General features: G+C 36.2%; 1 protein-coding gene and 1 long non-coding RNA gene across 3 annotated transcripts in view; both read right to left on the reverse strand.

Annotated features, from left to right (window-relative positions):
* The window catches only part of LOC134805523 (uncharacterized), a 275,031-nt gene that overhangs the window by 43,595 nt on the left and 212,912 nt on the right, over nt 1–18,524 (reverse strand). The window lies entirely within an intron of this gene.
* LOC134804884 (roundabout homolog 2-like) lies at nt 2,720–14,576 on the reverse strand. 2 transcript variants are annotated; one of them, XM_063778203.1, is made up of 17 exons: nt 14,150–14,576; nt 12,573–12,765; nt 11,988–12,091; nt 11,511–11,664; nt 9,720–9,924; nt 9,176–9,362; nt 8,771–8,895; nt 8,519–8,653; nt 8,203–8,400; nt 7,804–8,101; nt 7,585–7,700; nt 5,106–5,317; nt 4,675–4,835; nt 4,455–4,586; nt 4,203–4,354; nt 3,675–4,120; nt 2,720–3,554 (listed from the first exon to the last, which is right to left on the reverse strand). In XM_063778203.1, the coding sequence occupies exons 1-17, from the start codon at nt 14,244–14,246 to the stop codon at nt 3,473–3,475; spliced, it is 2,997 nt and encodes a 998-aa protein (XP_063634273.1). In that variant the 5' UTR covers nt 14,247–14,576; the 3' UTR covers nt 2,720–3,472. The 2 variants fall into 2 exon arrangements, with proteins under 2 accessions (XP_063634273.1, XP_063634265.1); XM_063778195.1 differs by having other exon boundaries at nt 2,721–3,554; nt 4,455–4,598; nt 14,150–14,574.

Here is an 18,524-nt window from a genome sequence, read left to right on the forward strand (position 1 = left end):
CATCATACAATTTTATTACTATAGCTTTACTATAACATTTTTAATTTTACAGCGCATTGGCACCCCTAGCTGTAATTCTGTAAAATTATTCCTGAATAAATATAAAATTGTATATACTTACGGCATATAATTTTAGTTAACAAAGTTACAAATAGAGTGTGTTTGTATTCAAATAAAAACAAGCAACAATAAAATGTATACTTCCTATTTAATATGTTTGTACAACTACAGTATATCATTAATCATACACACCATAGTATGTAATAATTACCGTTATTTCGACTAGGCAACAATATGAATTATTCAGGTCGAGGTTATTTAACTCCTGAAGGTGATATGAATTATAACGTCCTAATACCTGACCTAAATTTAACATCGGCAAACTAAATGATCCAAACGCAAACACTTAAGCTTGCTTAAGATGAGATATTTTTTATTTATTACCTGAGCCTAAGGACTTTCATCTAGGTTCCTTCTACGCCACATATGTATACCTATATACAATGTCATTTTGTAGCCGTATCCATAAATCTACATTTTACCGCACATATTAGCATTTGGTCTCTTTTCGAATTTAACAGGCCTTAATGAGACAGTAGACAGTAGGTAATTAAAGTATAGTCTTTTGATATACATTGACCGCCTTATATATTTTAAATTTTGTAATTTTTATGAGAAAAAGTGTCCCAAGATTTTAATTTTCATTCTGTTACCACTTTTCATAGACGGAGTAACGAAAAAGGCGTGGAAATTTTAGGACACTTTTTTTTCTCCTATTAGAATCGAAAGAGCTCGTGATTCTAAGTAGAAACACCATAAAAATTACCAAATATCTAAAATGAAAGTATAGTGTACTCAACTTTAAATAAAATGCCTCTCTAAAATTTTTATATTAAGTAGGTATGTTACTTGGCAAAACCTTCTGGACTTTGTGTTAAAGCCGGCTTGCCGTTTTAATAGTTCAACTAACATTTAGACCACGTACAGTCCAAACTCTACGTTCAAGTTTACAGTAATATAATTATACCTGCAACAACTAAGTTTGCAGACAACCACACCGCAACACCATTCTAATAAATGGATTACCTACCTAATTTTTCACTTCTACCCCCCAGAGACTGCGGCAAATAAAACAAAAACAATGCTACGTTCATTTGTTTCTTGTCACTGCACGCACGAGGATCGCAAAAGCGAGTTCGAGTTTACATTTTAGAAGTAGTAATTACCTAACCTATACGAATAATAACAGTTGGTACTGCGTTTAACAAATATGAATTCATTATATTTTCATAAAAGAGGTGTTAAAAAAAATTTGCTTGATTTCATGTTTTTGTTTTGGTGTCAGGGCGCGCTCATTATTTCTTCCGTGCAGAGCACATCGTCAGATATCTGTCAAGTTAGTCGGAAAATATATAAAACTAAAAAAAGACCGCAAAGTTGTAGGCACCTAAAGGTTAACCTGTTAATGCTTAATGCTTTTATATGTTACAATGGTGGTTGGTTGTTGGTTGTCTGGTGTGAACGTATATGACGACATTTGAATTAATCTCATCTTGACCAGACAAAAACACACACAAGAAACAAAAACATAGCGACATTCATTTGTTCCTTGTCACCACACACAAGAACTTTCACAATAATGACGTTTCTTACATCTCTCGCAATTTTTCTCCGCTGTCTCCGGCACTTGACTCCGACAGAGGGCTCTTTCAAAACCGCCCTAGGGGAGTGTTGATTAATAAAGGAAATAAAAAAAAACTCTGAAAACGCGGTATGATTGAAAGGAGTCACGTTCTACGTAGGGCTCCGAAATGAATTCTGATTTTCGGCGATATGGAACATGCATTAGCCGCGTTGTTGACTTTCTGAGTGCATGTTCTAGTGTTGATATGATGTCAAATGTCGTTTTCTTTTGATCCAACGTCACTTTATTCAAATGTAAAGTGAAGTGCTGTCTTTGATTTATTTTGCACGGTACAAATTGTCAATAACTTCGAGGTAGGTAATATGTATAATTTCTGTAAACTTATATTGCTTTTAGAGGTTATATTGTACATAACACACATATATTTTATGCGCATTGCACACTATATATTGAAACATACTAGAATTACTTGCTTAATATGGATTAGTACTCTTAACAATTCTAATCGTCTAACCTCTTGGCCTTAATTCTTACTGATAAGAGGCGTCATCCAACACCTGGTGTGAAATGCAATCAAGTTTAATTATTACGGGTATTAATAACAAGGGTGCACTTGGGGTTGAACGCGTCGCCATGGTAACACCCCTTCGAACGCAGCCTGCGAATGTAGCCTGCATTAATATGTGTTTAGTTATTTACGAGAAAAGCTGATTAGGGGTGTAATTGTTACGAGGCTTTCGGATGAACAGCCAACGATTCTGTGAATACTGTTGGATCAATGGAACTGTCATATAAATTTTATATGGAAGATTTTGGTGAAATTAATTTGTATCAAACTATATTTACGTGAAGATCCAAGAAAAGAGACCGTAGTCTACTGCAACTTGGACGATTTTGCATAACCATGCAAATATATTATTTCCCGTGCGACTAACATACAGTTAAGATGCAGGTCACCTTTTTTAATTCAACTTTAAGGATGACAATTAAGGATGAAAATACCTATACGTATCAAAATTTAAAGAGCATTTCGTTTTTGAAAAGGAAAATTGAATGTATTTTGTAGAAAATGGTTAAATAAAACTAAATTTATAATGTACTGTTTTAATAATACGAGCTGATTAACGACGTAACTAATTTGGTACAAGATCAAATGAATACGCATATAAAATTGCAAAGATAATAGTTAGCTTCTATCTTTATTACAAAATGTTTTGAAATTGCCGTCTAAAATGAATGATCCTCTAAATTTGCAATTTGTTCGCGTTGGTAATAATATTTCACTACACACAATATATAAGATAATGTTAAAATTGTATAAGAATATCAAACATTTTAAAATATGTACAAAACAAAAAAAGTCCAAAATTATACTATATCACAGTCACTAGAGAGATGAAAAACTATACCTACGTTACGTCACATGGCAGTCTATTTTGAAAACACGTTCACATATTTAAATTTAAGCTACACTCCTTAAACCAGTCAATTAATACAATAACAGAAATAACTCTCTATAGTTCTCCTGACAATTTTGGAGTTTTGTGTGAATCTTTAAGTTACTAATTTAAATATTTCAAGCTTATTTATTTTCAAATGTGCAATAATCAGTTAGGTACAACTCCTGTTTTTTTAATCGGTTGCTAAATTTGTTGCTATTGCAGACGTGGTTTCTTCAATCAAATCATACATTTCGCTCCTTGCTTTCAACCCATATATGCAGATATTTCATACAAATTATTATGTACATTTCTCTATAAATTAGTATTGCTTGAGTTACGTTTCTAGTGATATTTTGTTAACAGTATAATAAATACTTAACCAAAATTAGCTTCGATACGTATGTCCTGAACAACCTGATGCCCCTGAGTGATTGGTAAACGCGTGCATTTCTCGATAAGGAGACTCTCTGTAAACAAGGATTTTTTATACGATCAGAACATTTAATTTTGATACCCACAAGTTAAAATTAAAATTTAATGCTTATCAATACTATTTGTTAAATGATCATGTATAGGTAATAAATTACCTTTCATATGGCGGTGGAGGAAGGATATCACAAAGATTCATCCTACAATTTTGATCGTTTCTAACTTCTGTAGTGTATCTCGGACCTTCGCCATTGCTATGAAAACTGTTCTCTTTACCCAGCCAATGCCATTGAGGATAATCATATTCTACTTCTGCCATAGCCCATTCTTTATTTTCATCATGATGACTGGAGGATCTAGAATGATGTGTCTTACATGACGGGCAGTCATCTATGGACATATCTTGCATTTCATCAACATCGTTTCCACATTTAGTCATCTCGCTGTAGTCCTTTGTCAAAGTCGAACTGCTACTTCGACAACATGTGGAGCACTCTTCGTTGGAAAATTGATTGCTGTCTGCAAATGACCTGACCATACTGTTATCATAGGATCCCGGACTTACTGCACATTTCATACATGAATCTTCTGCGTCGGTGTGAACCTATGTAACAAGTTAAATGTTTATTTTAAATACAATTTTAAAATTTATTCAGGTCTTAATCCATTGCCATTAATGTACTTACAGGGTAGTTTAGTTCTGTATAAATAGCACTCGATGCGTACGGTTCTGGTGGGACTCTTCTTTGTTCTTCGTGAGGCATCATGCTAATATTATTTTGCTGTTGTGGGAGAGTATATTCAGCTTCCATTGTCATAGTACCCGTCGATCTGCCACCTAAAATATGATTTAAATATAATGAGCCTGCCATCCACGGAGCATGTACGTATGAGTAGATAGAACTTTGAGAATCAGTAAAATGTGTAACGGTTCTTACCATGAAGTAAGCTTTGATGACAGTTTAATATCTCTATTCTTGGTTCATTTGAGCCTTCAAATAGTGGTCTTTCTCGAAGCCATACAGCTTCTTTACCTAACAGACACTGTTGAGCGTTAGTAATGGCGCTTCCTGGAAGTAGAGCTAATTTTAGGCATTTAATGAAATTCCGCCTCTAACATAACTTTACACGTAATGTTTGTTGTTATTATTTACTCACCAGTAGAGTTTTGACTTTTCCTTTGCTTCGTATGACGACTCCTAATATATACAACAATCCCGGCAGTAGCCAGGATTAGCACTAATAAAGTTAAACAGAGCGCCAGCAGCCAAGTTTCTTGGAACATCGACAATATTGCTTTGTCTCTCGCCGGTTCCGTTCTGAAACAATAGACAAGTAGGTAACAAGTCGTTACCAACGATTTAAGTGATGAATCAAAAATGTGTTTAACATTTTATGTTTTCTTCGTAGTTACTTAGCTCATACTAATGAGTGACGGTATGTCAAAGTAATGTTACGGTAGTAAGTTGTACTGAAATGACCTTGATTGTACCTATTTGCTTGCATTAGTATCAAATATAACATTAACTACTCGTAGGCCAAAATTGATGTACCTATCGAATTTGCACTGGTGGGGAGTAAGTACTTACTGGACATATTGTCTTTGTGTATGCGTTGGTAACATATGTAGATGCGCGGGAGCGCTGAAAGGCCCGTGGCCGCGGCGCGTGACCGCAGCGGCGCGTGCGCTGTACCGGCCGCCCGCGCGCAGGGAGCTGGCGGCAGCCGCGCGCGTGCGCGCGCCTAGTGACATCTGACCCACCACGCGACCTCCGGCACTACCTCCAACGCGCACCTCAATCTAAAAAAAGTGAACATTATAAAATACATAATTAACACCCTTCACTAGTTAGGGGAGGTGCGTCTATAATGATCCCTCTAGGTAAAATGATTCCCCATTGTATCGGAGTAACTACTGGTGCCATCTATCTAAATATGCAATAAACGTCTGCCCTATAACCCCGCCAGTTGCCTCTAAAAGGGTCATGGAGGTACGAGCACGCAGAGAGATTTTATTAGGAAATAATTAAAAAATATATATGTCTACCCTATGGTAAGCCTATTTTCCGAATTCCATTACTTTTAGCATGTTACGTTTTATTCAAATTGTCTTTCACTGTCGGATCTTAATGATGTTTAGCTATACTTTAACGATGTTTATACTGACGCAAGTTATGTTTTTATCGATGTTTTCGAATTTGGTGTTTGAGGTAAAATGATCCCTTTTCGTAGGCGTAAAATGATCCCTGGAATCATTTTACCCCATTAGTAATTTACTATGTTCATTTCCTGTATAGGCCAAAGCTACCTATATAACATTATCATGTCGCGAATTTATGAACGCAAAGCCACTTTCTTCCAAAAAATTGACCTCCTGAAGATCCTGATATCACAAAGGCAACATCTGTGAACATTTTAACCCTACCCTACGGATCGTTTTACCCATACATAGGTGTAAAATAATCCTTTACTAGACTTTTAGAAAACATAACATAAATAATATACTACATGTAAAATATGAGAAATGAGTATGCAGTTACTTAGATAAGTAAATGGACTATTCATAAATATCTAAATCTTGTGTATATCTTTTCAACTTTGAACACGGTAAAGTTTCTTCCTTAAAGCTGGGATCAGACGGTTCACTCGGATGAATGTTAACTCGAGTGAATGTTTCATTTTCCTTTCATTTCAAGTTCACACGGATGCTGGAAAGATTATTCATTTTTTCTTTTCTTTCACTAAGCCTTCGAATGAAGTAGTACGTCTTGGTATAAGTTTAATTTGTGATCATTTAATAGTGATTTTTTTAACAAACAAGAAGCAAAGAAAATGTCGTCGATGGTGGCTGCGACCTTGGATCGCAAAAAGAAATTTATTTGGAGCCACGAATACATTGCTGAGAGAACTAGCCGATGAAAATGAGGAATCGTATTGCAATCATTTGTGGATGACTAAAAATAATTTTGAAGAACTTCTACTATTAGTAGGTCCGTTAATAGCGAAAGAAAACAAAGAAACAATTACCGAATGAGAGACAGTATACCTAGCCGAATAAAATTTGCTACTGGCGATTGTTTTGGAACTCAGGAATATTTATACAAAGTACCTAGAAATACCATATCCTACTTTGTTCGTTCCACTTAAACACCATTTTATTGCTTTTACGTTATCTTTGTCTAGCTAGATAGTAGTACAGTGGAATCCGTTTATTATGACTCCGCATATACTGACCCACCGCTTACTATGACGTAAATACTGTGCGCTGTTTGGTTTTCATATAAAATTGTTTGTGACAAATTCGGATAAGATGACTTCGCTTATAGTGACAAACCACTTACTATGACCTATAAATCCTATTTTCATGAAATTATGTCCGATTATACTGACACATTTGCTGGTTTTCGTGGCCGTCCCCACGTCTTTCCCTGCGAGGACGTTTGGTGCGCGCATGGCGTTTAAATTATTTTAGTTTATATTCTCCGTGACAAGTTAATAATTGATAAAAGGTTAATAAAACTCATCTCTCGCAAAGGAATTTGAGATTAATATGGAAAAATTAACAAAAATAAGAAGTTAATCAACTATGCTTTATATGACATCCGCTTAGTATGACGTATTTGTCACTTCCCTTCGATGTCATTATAAGCGGATTCTACTGTAGTATACCCACAGGATTCGAGAAAAATATGCAAAATCCGAATGAACGTTCATTTCTGTGTTCACACTGTTCATTTTTTGTTCATTCGGAGTGCGAGTGAAAGATGCCGAATGAAAATATCCAACATTGTTGGATTCTTTCACTAATGAATTCATTTTTCATTTTTGATTCATTTTGTGTTCAGACGTGTCACTTTGAGTGAAAGATGAATAATGAAACTAGAAAATGAACAAAAAATGAACCGTCTGATTCCACCTTAAGGGGATAATTATACACGCATCTCCCCTACATATGTATAAGTCTATCGACACATAGTTAAGATATACCTTCATATTTATGTACAGTTACATAAAAACTTTTAAGAACGTACAGACTTTACAAGACAAGGAATGTAAGAAACTACTTACTAGGTATCCCGACAGTTCACCATTCCAAGTATGCGGTGGAGGTGGATCCCAGCGAATCCAAGCAGACGTAGCATTAATCACTCCCGCAGTAACGCTCTGCGGCGGCGCTGACGGCACTGGAAACACGCGGAACTTTACCACTTAGCGGAGAAAACTTAATGACATTACGACCACCATATTCACAACTTGAAAACAAGAACTATGAATGAACTGTCTTACCGTCTTCATCGGTGAAGCCACTTTTTAAATTCGAAGGTTTGCCCAGCAACAGTTTGTAAAATGGCATTATGAACACGTCATAGTGAGAGTAAGGCATTAATCCAGTTAAAACATGGCTAGATGATCCGCTGTTATGGACTGTTGTCATTGAAAAATTTCCGAACCTTGATTGTATAACATTTTTTATAGATGTATTTGACGATGGATTTTGAAATTCCATCAAATGTTGTTGATTTAAAGAAGTTCCGTTGAACCAGATTTTAACTCCTTCTAAATATTCGTTGTAATCAGTCATAACCTAAAACATAGAACAGATTGTTACATCTATAAATAAAATGATTCTTCAAACTTCAAGAATAGGTAGGTAATCAATATTTAAGTATGTGACGTAGAACTCACTTCCCAAACAATTTTCAATGTATTTGCGGATATTCCTTCAACTCGTCTCAAAGTAAGAACATCTTGTTGTAAGTACCGACGTGCTTGAACTAACTCGTACTGCGTCATCGGTGGGACGTTTTGAGGTTTACTCAATTCTGTGTACGGAGTCGACGAATCTAGCTCAGTGTTAAATGAGTTTGCTTCTCTTCTTAATACCTAGTAACGTAAATGGATATAATTATGTAATTCTGACCTCAAGGTTTACCAAAAATATGAAAATGCATACTTACTTAAGTATAAAAACACACACACTTAAGTACGAGATAGCACACACCTGCAAAGTGGCAGTATGTAAGGAACTCCCTGCCTCACTGACGGCTACGCAAGTTAGTCTACCGGCATGTCGAATCAACACTTTATCTAAATACAACGTGCCAGAACCATGACTAGCTTTTGGGAACACCAATTCCTGCAAACACGTGATCACAACGTCTTATAGTATTCAAAGTAATTTAAACAAAACACAAGATTTAGGGTACAACCAATGAACCAATTATGCCTCAATTATTTTATTATTTACTTTTACCTGAGATCCTTCCATTGTCCAAAAAATTAAGGGCTTTGGGGTACCTTCAGCCTCACATGAGAAAGAAACCTCTTCTCCTTCCCACGCAGTTTGATCGGAAGGTACTCGAGTGAAATGAGGTAGGGCTAAAACAACATGGTTATTAGACTTTTTCCTGTGATTAATGTGGTTATTAAATAAATTTATTGCTACACAAAATTACTTCAACTGTCTATGTCTAAATATGTCAAGTTGAACATTTATCATGTCCTATTAGCCATATTGGACCGCAGCTATTAATTTTCACACAGTTGAGTGTAATGTGCTCTCAAGTTATTAAATTTATTTGTGATTACGAATAGCAGTGTGGTTGAATTGAACCAAAGTCCTGAGATTGGAAAAGTAATTATTAAAAATAATCCTTACAATGTACAGTAAGTATGGCACTAGCGCTGCTGGACCCAGCTTGGCTCTCCGCTCGGCATGTATAGGTGCCTCCGTCTGAGGACACGACCCTGTCTATCCTCAACGATCCTCGGCGTACTATAGCATATGGCGATAATGATCCGCTGTCTCGCGACCAAGTCACTGACACGTCGGATTCTGGTGATGCCTACAAAAAAGTCATATGAAAACAAATCGTCAGGTGACAAACAAAAGTCACTAATTACTAAAAAAAAATTAAACAAAAATCGACCTTCTTATAGTACTAATATGGTTCACTATGGCTATGAACTTGTGGTGGTACTTAGTAACTTTTGCTTGTCACCCGACGAAATAATAATGATAAACAAAAGAAGATGTGTTCAGTTCTGCATCTTGACAGTAGCTTTTATACCAGCTTATCAATTCAGTAACCAAACACCGATAACAATAGATCGACTCATAAAAGAAGCAATGCAGGATGCGATACCTGAATATGCTATTACGATTCAAAACAGTGACAATGTATTACACCTATGTGACTTACTTGACAATGGAATTCAATGTTCTGGCCTATCAGCGCCGTTATGTTATTGGGTTTCACTAGAAAATGCGGCCTGCGTAATACGAGTAACGTCGCGGGCCGCGACTGGCGTTCGCCCGCCACGTTCGACGCGACACACCGGTACACGCCACTATCTGATGGAAGACTTTCCAGGATCTTAAGATTACTCCCGTCTAGTAATGATATCCTGAAAATACAAAAATACTGAAAATACTTTAAAATAAGTACCTACAGATGATTCAGAAATATTGCTGTCCTTACAATAATTGTACATTGATATTATGATGTGTGCAAAAAAATTAAATAAAATAACCAGTATTGCCTTAAATATACAGTGAAACCTGGATAAGTGGGAACTCAAGGGACGAGCAAATTTGTCTCACTTAAAGAGATATTCCACTTACACAGGGTCTCAGTTAGCCAGGTATGAATAAATTTCTGTCTCATTTATAGAGTGTTCCATTAATAGAGGTGAAAAAAGAGGTTATTTCAGTTATAGAGGTGGTAAATAAGGTATTTTGTCAACATTGTGTATGAATTGTAATCATCAACAATAAATAAAGGTAAAATATTTTTTTTAATTGGAATTAACTTTGAATGCTTCTACTTCTACAAAGGATGGATTTTGTTAAATTAAATTTAAAACGGACTTCATTGCGTTTTAGAACTTTCATAAATGAAAATTAATTTTAGGTTTTTCGTTTGGATAGTTTTAACTACTTACCTACTCAAACTAACTAAATAAAACTTGAAGAATGCGGAATTTTCGGTTAGACTAAAGTCCAAGCTCTTCAATAAAGTCCAAGTTAGAGAGGTTATAGATTGACGTTATCTCAGATATAGAGGTCAGTTCCTATAACATTAAAAAAAAAAACAATGAATCAAATGTAATCTTTCAAATATAGTCTCAGTAAAAGAGGTAAAATACACTCTCTGTCTCAGTAATAGAGGTAAAGTTGACTATACAATCGAAACAACTAATCTCAGTTATAGAGGTCTGTTTTATCTCACTAACAGAGGTAATTCAGCGCCAAAGTGCCGGGACCGCACCATGAGTCCCAGCTATATAATAGAGGTTTCCCACTTATCCAGGTCCCACTTAACTAAGTTTCACTGTAATAATACCTAGGTATATGTCCTTCCATGCCTATTTTTATAGCACGTTTTTGTTAAAAATTACGGAATATTACTTTCCTTAACATCAAAAGGCGGAATTATTGGCAATCTTCAATTGTTTGTTTGAAATGTTGTTCTCGGAACGGCAACAACCATTCTTGGCTAATCCGTGATTTATAAATGTCGTATAAAACAGGTGATTTACGTTTGTTTACTAGCGCTTTTTATGGATTAATGCAATTTACGGAAAAGGTTTCACAAGCGGGGATTTTCTATGTAAAATGAAAGGCTTTCATTTGAATTTTGAAGCGACTCCAAATTTGGATTTACTTAAAGCTTCGTTTGTTTATTTTTTGCCTACTTGAATAAAGTAATAGTGTAATTAAATACCTATGTAATAAAATAGTTCCCTGCAAAACTGAATTTACAGTTATGCAGGGATGCATACAAAAATGTAATTACCAATCAATAATACCGTAACGTTTTGAGATTGTAATTTTCAACCGAACCTAATCAAAACGCTTCTATACCTACGATAACCTTTTTAAATACTTTTATCATAATAAAAAGTTAATTATACTTTCAGCAACAAGTAATTCGTGACTCAACAGTACCTATGTTTGTGTATAGGATAGGCATTGTGTTTTCTTTAACTACCTGCCATTAACATCTACATCGACCACGTGGCCATCTTTGGTCCAGTGCACAGACGGCTCAGGCGCTCCCCTGGGCGCCAGGCACTCCAGCAGCGCCGGCTCGCCTCCCGCCACTTTCACGTCTCGGGGTTCTGTTCTGAAGTCATCGCGGAGGACTGCAAAAAATTACTAGATAATTACGAACTAAAATGAGTGGGGTGTGGAATTTTCATTTCGAAAAAAGTCAGTAATGTAATATTAGGGTCCGTAAGAATCAAAAATGGACATCTCGGGAACAGAAGAAACGTTCTATGCGATTTTTTTTATGCTGCTGTGTATGATTTAGCGCACTTAGGACCACTTGCACAATCCCACTAACCCGGGGTTAGACGGTTAAACCGTTAACCCAGTGTCAAATTGTATGGGTAACCATGGTACGAGTACTCCAGGTTTACCCCGGGTTAGTGATTGGTGCAAGTAGCTTTACAAAATTACGTACCAGCTATTGTAAGTGTAGCGTTCTTGCTGACCGCCTCCCCGGCGGAGTTCCGTGCCACACACCAGTACACGCCCTCGTCGTTTTCCTTCTTGCCCCGCATAACCCTAAACGCAAACAAACACGTCACTGCTGTGGGGTGTTTCATTACTGACTAGTTCTTAGCTTGTACTTATTGATTTACATTGGACTTAAAACTTGTTTGAAGTGGTTAATAACGCGAATATGAAGGCTTACTTCTAATAATACGAAACGCTGACTAATATTATGTCAAGTAAAAGGGGGATTGTTTCTGAAATAACGGATTAAGATTGTTATGAGTTCGTATTTATTTATTTATATTTACTTCAACTGTCCGTTTACTTTAAAAATACGTAGAAAACGGTTATTCAATATTTTCTAAAATAACGACCAACGTGAAACAATTTAAAAACAGGAGCTCATAAAAAAATACTTCATGACCAAACTGGAAATACGGCTTCTAAAATACTTTAAACAATAGCTGAACATAATACTTACCAAACCATAAACCAATAACGTAATTCTTATTATATTAAAAAAAATGTTTGCCTAATAACTATAACTAACCTAAGAAACAGTAGTCCATCTTCAAGCAATACTCTGTGAGGGTGGTCCGTGGGCGCGAGCGGTACCCCATCCTTGTACCACTGGATGGTCGGTTTAGGCTTGCCCTCGGCCACGCACCGCAGCGTCGCGGGCTCGCTGCGGCCCACGATCGTGTCCGACGGGTGCTCCTTGATCCGCGGGGCTCGGCTTTGGGCTACGGAAAACGAGGGTTAGTCCCTATGCTCTTGAGCAATTAGTTAATAGGATTGTAAGTTGGAAATAATTGCTATGGGTTTGATAATAGTCTTGAGATAATAAAGTTTGTTTCAAAACATACGCAATGTAAATAGGTATTCCCCACTTGTATTACCTACAGAAGTAGGTACAATTATGCATGTTTAACGAATAATTTATTGTAACATTTGAAGTCATAATATACTTAATATATCATCATATAATACTGCATGTGTTTTCCGTAAATAGTTCTTTTTTATCTTCTTACCCCGATTTTTAATCAATATTTTTGGGATAACATGATGAGGGATTTTGAACATAATGGATAAGTTTCATTTCTGATGTTTTTTTTTTTATTTATTTATTTAATCCAAACAAAAAATACAGTGTAATTATTGCACTTATCTGCCAAACTGCAGAACAGTTTGTTGGCAGAAAAACTAAATCTACCCTCCACCATATTCGTAATCGTATACTAGTGTTATAAATATTAATACAGCAGTCTTTTTTTTTTTTTGGTATTATGTCTTGGACTACTTGGTCTTTTTCCCCTGGACTCTTAATATACTTAGGTCTTGATTAGGTCACCAAAGAACCTACCTACTTCTTTACCTACTCACGTGCCTAGTTGATATTTGATTTTATGAAAAACATAATTATTATACTGATAGCGCTTTTTTTATACAAAACAGTAAATGTTATTTCGACGGGTCGACGGGACTCGAGGGAAAAACGAGACAAACAAATACAGCAAAATTTTACACTTAATAAAACACCTTATTATTATGAATATCGTTATCAAAAAAAATATTTACCTGTCTAACACAGGTACTCATCAAGGTTCAGACTGCATCGGCAAAACATGTTGATACCTATTGAATTTTTATCCGAACGTGGAGACGCCTATTCGAATTGAAGTATAAAATCTCAATTTGTTAAATTTCATATCACGGATTGCGCGTAATGATAATGCACGATAATGCGAATGTAATTCACAAAGATCAAAATTAATAACGGTTCATTCCATCTTATAAGTATAAAAAGATATAATTATATACTTTCATTAACATATTTTATATCATACACATGATACAGACTTGATTTGATACAGTAGCAACTCATTAATTAGCCAAAATATCATCACCGGAGGTCGAATTAGAAAACAGGTTTACGTCATATCATTAAGAAATCACAAACATTTTTCTGAGAATTTTATACCTATTTGACTAAACTTTAATTAACTAGTCTGCATATCAGATCGGCGTTTTGTATATAATTATTTTACTTAATACAAACAAAACAAGCTATCTAAACACAAACAGTATTTCACTTTAAGGTACCTATACTAGCAATTTTTAACTTACCATTTGTAACACAAGGAAATACGAGTAAAAGATACAAAAGCACGATCCCGGACTGGTTGCATGTTCGTTTATCTGCCTTAATTGCACCCGCGACCATACTGATTACCGTCACCTCGCACTTCGTATTGACACTTAAACATAGTTATTTACGGTTTCATAGTCCATTGTCACTATAAAAGCACTCGTAAGAACTTTATTTCTTTAAAAAGTCTCAAATCATTTCATAGTTTCGTGATGTCGCGATGTGTTTAGGCCGAGAAGCGACACAACCTCCCCGCGCGCTGTGCCGGAGGTTACTGCCCCCCACTCTTGTTGTCATTTCGCGCCGACTCCGTAGCTAACCCGTGAGCTTTTCCGCGATTGTTAAGCTACGATTTCCCGAAAAAGCTTCGGCGACGCGAGTTTGCGTTCGAAGTAGACCGACGACAGCGTAATTACTTTAATTTAGCGATCAATGTGTCACTCAACTTCAGACTTTGAATTAAAACTTGTCTGGTGGCTTAATTACTGTTTTTTGTTAGCATTGTAATTTATACGTGGTATTAACTACATACTCGTAATTAATGCCTTAACTTAAACGATAAGAATTTTTGTGTTAATTTGTCGTACTAATTCAATATTTTGTTAGTGTCAATAAACAATTGATACAGAGAAAAAACTTTGCTGAGAAAGTTACACTTTATGGAATATATGGTTTATGTATCTTAAGGGTAATTTATATGTAGCTCAAGACCATGGAGAATTTCCATACTAATCACTTATTCAACAACCGTTCAGCAAACGGAGTAAGCCTACGCACCCATTTAACCATCTCAACCCAACCGCAAGCTCCAGATTAATATCGTAGAACAATTCCGTCCACGTGTCTGGTGGTACGTGTCAATTGACAGCGTATAGACATGCAAGTCACGTGCGTAGTTACCTAACAAGCACTGAAATATTTACACAGACTAGATGAAGCTGGGGGTGCGCCGTGACACAAAGGAGACGTGCAACGTAGGTACAGTGCTCTATTTTCACGTTCAACGAAATTGTTGCTTGGAAAATGGGTGACACAATTTTTTGATGAGGACTTTGGCTGGGGACGGATTAACACAGATCTCACACATGGGGATTTCATTGCGTTTTTAACAATAAAAATAAATAAAGTTTTAAATAAATAGTTTCATGGGGCTTCATGGTGACAATGTTATAAATTTAGAATAATCTTTACCGGGCGGTTGCGTGGCGTACCTACTCATAAGGTCCCAGGTATCCATATTGCCCCAGGTTACCCCGTATGTTTTTTCTTTTTTGGATCGAAAACATCAATGGCTTAAAAAGCAGTTTAGTAAGCAGTTTTAGTATTTTACTGGTGGCCTAGCGGTAAGAGCGTGCGACTTTCAATCCGGACCTCGCGAGTTCAAACCCCGGCTCATACCAATGAGTTTTTCGGAACTTATGTACGAAATATCATTTGATATTAACCAGTTGCTTTTCGGTGAAGGAAAACATCGTCAGAAAACCAGACTAATCACAATAAGGCCTAGTTTCCCTGGGTTGGAAGGTCAGATGGCAGTCACTTTTGTAAAAACTAGTGCCTACGTCAAATCATGGGATTAATTGTCAAGCGGACACCAGGGCCCAGGCTCCCATGAGCCGTGGCAAAATGCCGGGATAACGCGAGGATGAAGAAGACTGGTGGTTATATGTTAGTGTTATTATAATTTTATTCAAAATAAAATGGATTATTTACGCACTGGACTAACTTGGCAGTAGGATACTATTCACAATTCACATGCGCGTTGCGTGACTGCTTTCCCATACGATGAGAGGGGTCGACGTCGTAGGCGTTTTACTTATAAATCAATAAAAGTTGAGCTTTCAAAGCAGAGCTAAAGATTTTAATGCATAGGTAACAAATAGCTGAATGTGCCAATTTAAAAATTGACATTATTTAGATATCGTTTTGATGTCAGGTTTGAGTTTGAATTGGCCTCTAAATTTCATATAGGCACTAGCCTTTTTTTGCTTGCTGTAAGTTCTTAGTATTATTCTGAAAAAAATCGCCTGTTATCGTTACCTAATCGTTATTAATTTATTTTCTGTAGTCTTTTTTTTTTATGCAATATTGGTTCACCTAATTACTATTTTAATTACGTTTTATTGTGAAATAAAACGAGTTTTCCTTTTCTCTGACAACAAAAACCAAGTAGTCGCTGTTTGCTTACACGGACAGTAGGTAAATATTGGACTACCTAATAAGACATATAGGTATGTATTTTTTTGCCCAAATCTTCTCGTTGCGCGAATATTTAACAATCCAAATTGAATTGGCAAACAGGGATTATTTCGCGGTCACGTCGTGAAACGGCCATGTCATCTGTCAAAATCAATGTCAAGCGGGCCTAAACTTTAATCCTACGTCCATCAAAACTGAAATTCATCATTCATATCTACCTCACTCAACCCCACGTAATCTAGCGATATCCCCCGGGTGCTCGTAATCAACCTATCAGTCCGGACAAAGGAAGTTTCCTTCATTAACTCCATTCTACTAAAGTATTCATTGGCCCAGATTATTTCGGGATTGCTAGCATTAACTTGACATCTTAGTTTGTGTATTTTTGGCGGGTATTCTAGGTTCCGAAGAATGGTAAAGCTATGAATGTTAATTTTTTACAGTTTTTCATTATAATTCCACTTTTCAATGAACTAACGTGGATTCGTAAAACTGAAATTATGATTATACCTACTGATGTATTTTATTTTATTTACTATTTTGAGAACTTTTCTTAATAAGCAATCTATTTTCAATTAAATAAGCAATAAATAGCATAATAACAAATTCTGCATTTTAAACCTTCCTCAAGAATCACTAGGTATATTGATTGAGTGAAAACCGCATGAAAATCCGTTAAGAAGTTTTTGAGTTTATCGCGAGCATACAGACAGACTCGGCGGCGGCGGGGGGACTTTGATTTATAAGGTCTAGTGATTAAAATCAAAGCAAGAATAAAATTGGCAAAAGGACTTCTACAATTTTTAATAACTCTTATTTTACTTTATAAAGCCAGGATTTATTTAGTCGGTTTGGTCTTGAATGCAGCGCACGTAAGATGCTCGGACCGTGGTGTCAGGTGAAGCGAACTACGATACACATCATGGACGCGTGCCCAGACAGTCGGTAGTCGGTACCTTTGCAATGCGAGATTATGTATTGGCAGTCGTTTAAATTACAGAAATAGCAGCCATTCGAGGTTTACTTTTTATCGTTTCACGCGCTGGAATCACATCTAACAATTTATATAATACTTACCAGAAACGGAAAAATTATATCAACACTGATGTTAAAAATGTTTCCTTGATATAATAGCATTCTAAGGTGTTTTATGCAAAATGTTATTCATATATTATGATAACCCGTATATAGGTTGAATGGCTGTAAAGTGTAAAGTAACGTAATTATAATTATTGTATTACCCGTCCCATCCGTCCTATTATGATGGACGGGTAACTACAAAGCCCTACACTGAGAAAGGCCTGACATTCTCTTGGCCGGTTTTTTTAAGTGGTCACAATTTACTTGCATTTTAAAATACAAAGCACGTAAATCAAATAAAATCTCGAAATTTAATCAAAGACCTCGCTGATCCTTAAAGTTTATAGACTCCGATCAAACATTTTCTACACCGTGAAACTTTTTAAGCCGCCATAAAAAGCCAACGAGATGAACGATCGGCGCTAGCAGAATAAATTCTCATTTGTATGAAACAAGTCAGTATCGGGCCAGCGCCTGAGGGGCCACTAATTCAATCAATTGGCCGACCATAAATAAAATGGCGGACATTTCGCGATACGAGACACGAGTCCGCACGTAATTGAGAGGCAAGAAACAGACGGCTGCGAGCGACAAATCAATTAGACACGAAACTGATAAAAAGGATGCATTAATAATGTAAAAGAAGTCGAAAAAGAAGCTTCGCTTTCGACGCCAGATAAAAGCACGCACGGTAATGGTCATTACTGAGATATACGCGTTATTTCAAGATTATCACTCCTTTATCTTTAGACGATGTTTCTTACTTTATCTGCCGTAACAAGAGTATAATTCTAGACGCTGGATTATTTTCTTCTGCATAGCGCTCTGTTTAATAATTATCTGTATCGCTTTATTTAGCTTGGCAAGTCTGCATGTGGAGCTCATTAAACAACGCTGATACTGACATCTTTAACTAATTGGGGGTCCGTTATCAAAGTCCTACTTATGCCCTTTCATTATAAACGACTCCAGCTTTTTCTACTTGAGAAAACACAAACAAAGTCCCTCGACAAACAAACAGGAAATTAGACACCGATATCCGAGGGAGCTTAGGCACTAATCCCTATTTTTGTT

The sequence above is a fragment of the Cydia splendana genome, chromosome 2 (assembly GCF_910591565.1).
Source record: "Cydia splendana chromosome 2, ilCydSple1.2, whole genome shotgun sequence".
NCBI classification, from domain to species: domain Eukaryota; kingdom Metazoa; phylum Arthropoda; class Insecta; order Lepidoptera; family Tortricidae; genus Cydia; species Cydia splendana.